General features: G+C 45.2%; 1 protein-coding gene across 1 annotated transcript in view; it reads right to left on the reverse strand.

The window, feature by feature from the left end:
- Positions 1-829: 829 nt before the first annotated feature.
- ich (zinc finger protein ichor) overlaps positions 830-3235 on the reverse strand; it is a 3741-nt gene continuing 1335 nt past the window's right edge. Inside the window, exon 1 of the mRNA XM_069110674.1 lies at positions 830-3235. This exon is cut by the window's right edge and continues 1335 nt beyond it. Coding sequence (XP_068966775.1) covers positions 2189-3235 — 1047 coding nt within the window. The 3' untranslated portion in view covers positions 830-2188.

Genomic DNA, 3235 nt, shown 5'->3' on the forward strand with positions numbered 1-3235 from the left:
CAAAACGGGCACGTACACGTGAGAGGACATCCGGATACACGGAACACGCAACGAGCAGCCGAGATCTGTGTGTGGTTCCTGATTGGCTAGCCCCATAAATACGCGGAGGGTACATTTCGTCGTCAAGTATATTACAGCCTGATTATTTCGGATGAAAACTTGCCAACTTTCACCTTACGAATGTCGATACGTTCCGCTTCGATTAAACTTCCACGAAGATGGCAAATTTCGTTACTAAAGATGGTCATTTCGCGTGATCTACTCCTATACGGTAAATTAAGTACACCGCGTTAATCTATGATACCTGAAAATTCCAAAAGGAAGATTACAGAAAGATTTCGTTAATTCGTAGGATTATTTAATTAAACATTCGTACCAGATGAAAGACGAACAAAACGACCAAGGCCAAAAAGCGCACCTACGGAGGATGAAACGAGTAGGGATCGTGGGAAGTAAAACGAACTGGCAACTTTGTATTACGGTAACAATCATTTAATCGAACATGAGTTTTATAAATAATCCACATCTTCCGACTTTATACAAATTAAAAATTACAGTTCCGCAGTCATCGACCATTGCAACACACGATACAATTTCAACGAGAATTCGTGGATCGAGTAAGGAAGGACGATCGAAATAAATTAATACCAAGGTCGAAAGTATCAGCCTGTCGAAAACTAATGAGTATTCTTTTGAAGACGTCGCGTATTTTTAAAAGAAAGATATCGGCCTCCGTCGGTCGATCCATCGAAGGCTCGTGGCTCGTTCTCCGACGACGAATCGAAACATCGATCGAGCAAGTACGTATAATTCTCTTTCCCAAGTTTTCTTCAGACAAAAGAAAAAAAAAAAAAAAAAAGGAAAAAAGAAGAAAAAGGAAGAAAAGAAAGGAATCAAAAGAACGAAAAGAACCCGTAAAGAAGCTTCGACAGATACGAACATTAAAATACGAAAAAGAGCGCAATGTCCTATCTTTGAAACGTCGGTCTCCAAAAGGATGTCCTCAAACAATCCTGATATTGTCGTCGTGCACGTGTTACATACGATGCGTGACGATCAAAAGCTAAAGGACGAAAGGAACTTACAGAGCGGGAGAACAGGCAACGGAAAAGGATGAGAAACACGAGTAAAAAAAACGACATAAAAAACGACTTACTATCTTACAAAGATAAACCGATAGAAAGGGGAATAGATGAGAGAGAGAGAGAGAGAGAGAGAGAGAGACGAATGAAATTAAATAACATAGAAACAGAAAAGGACTGCGGACAATACGACTGTGAGAGTATATAATATAAAAGCAATATAAATAAGAGAACAAGCGGTAGGACTTACTTGATAAAAAAAAAAAAAAGAAAGGATAATAAAAATAAAACGTATTTGGAAGAGATTAGGTACATCCGTAGCGAGGCCATACGCGTGGCCGCGCCTCGCGTAGTTTTCGTCACTTCCTTTTACGTCTATTACGTATATGTTACACCTAGCTATGTATATGTATACACTCATATATGTGTATATATATATACATATATATGCATATATATATATATGCATATATATATACATATATATATACACTCTCTCTGCTCAATATGTTTTGCTCGAGATTTTCCTTTTTCTTTAATGTTCGCTTCTTTCTACGTATGTATACGCACGTACCCGCGTACGTGTGCTCTGTTATCGACACGTATATGTACACACCTCGCGACAGTGGCTTGCACGCACAATTTAACGTCGTCCATATAACACAGCACAAGAGATCATCTCACTTCCTCTGAATTCACCCCCGCAGAAGAATCGTTGGTCGAGTCCCGATCGAAGGCTTCATACCCATCTACGAGATTCTCGATCCTGCTCGATATTGCACCTGGGAATTACGCACTGCCGCCTATCCTTTCTCGAGACCGAGAATTACCATTCGGCACGGTTTCGTTAGGTTCGGCGTAAGTTTGCTCACTCACATTCGCTGGATAGAAACAGATTCCTCGTTTAGGTCTCCGTTTGACAACGCAACAGCTTCTCGTTGATTTCCTCGAACGAATCGTATTAAACACGTTAGATAACGATCGATTCGTCGACGTTTCGACGTCTTAACTTCGATCAACGCCATTTCGCCATAGGTACTTACAGTAATTTAGGTACGCTCGATACGTTCTCCCCACAATAGAGAGAAACCGTCAACTCCATCAATCTAATCCCTACCGATCCTTTTGTGAATCTGTTGGTGTTTAATGAGGTGCGCCTTCTGCCTGAAGGCTTTGCCGCATACTTCACACCTAAACGGCTTCTCGCCCGTATGCGTTCTCAAGTGCACCTTGATATTGCTCTTGTTTAGAAATCCTCTGTTGCAGATGGAACACCTATGCACCGGCTTCTCCTTGCCGCCTATCAGGCCAGATTCCGTTCCGTACGGTAGTGCCGTCGCACCCGTGCCTGGACTCTTCTTCGACGGATTCTGCGAGCCTGGAGCAGGCCGTGACCTCTTTCTGGGGTGAGAAGGTGCCGCGAACGACGAGTGCAGCAAATGATCCGGACTGCACGAGGTTGAGACTCTGCCAGGTGGACTGACAGGTGGGTAGGGGCTCGTCGACGACGGAGTCTCGCCACAGGATGCATTTTGTAGGCCAGCATTCGCGGATTGCAACCTGGCGTTGATCAGCGGCGCGTACCCATGCGTCAGCAAACTCTGCAAGGTCGAGCCGTGCTGCTGTGCTTGCGTCGAAGGTGTCGCCGTCCCGTATATCTGCGAATACGGGCTTGGCGACGTAGTTTCTTGAGCTTTCGGCGAGCACGCGGTATCGATCCACTCGGCAATGTCGATCCAATCGCGCGACGCGTCCGGGTCGTGCTCCGAACCTGCCCCGTTTCCACCACCAGGAACTGTCGTGTCCGCTATCGCCGAACCAATGATCTCTGCTATATCTTCGATATCGTAGTCCACTTGTTGCGTCGATTGTGGCAGCTGTTGCTGTTGGTGATGATGATGATGATGATGATGATGATGCTGCTGTTGTTGTTGTTGTTGCTGCTGCTGTTGCTGCTGCTGTTGCTGCTGCTGCTGCTGCTGCTGCTGCTGCTGTTGTTGTTGTTGCTGCTGCTGCTGCTGTTGTTGATGTTGATGATGCTGTTGTTGCTGTTGTTGTTGCTGTTGTTGCTGCTTTTGGCTACCCTGCGGGCACGGCGTGCTGGAGGATACGACCGGTGACTCGTAATACTCCTGATTCGATGAAGACGTTGG

The sequence above is a fragment of the Bombus flavifrons genome, chromosome 4 (genome assembly GCF_040668555.2).
Source record: "Bombus flavifrons isolate JBK064 chromosome 4, iyBomFlav1_principal, whole genome shotgun sequence".
Classification (NCBI taxonomy): domain Eukaryota; kingdom Metazoa; phylum Arthropoda; class Insecta; order Hymenoptera; family Apidae; genus Bombus; species Bombus flavifrons.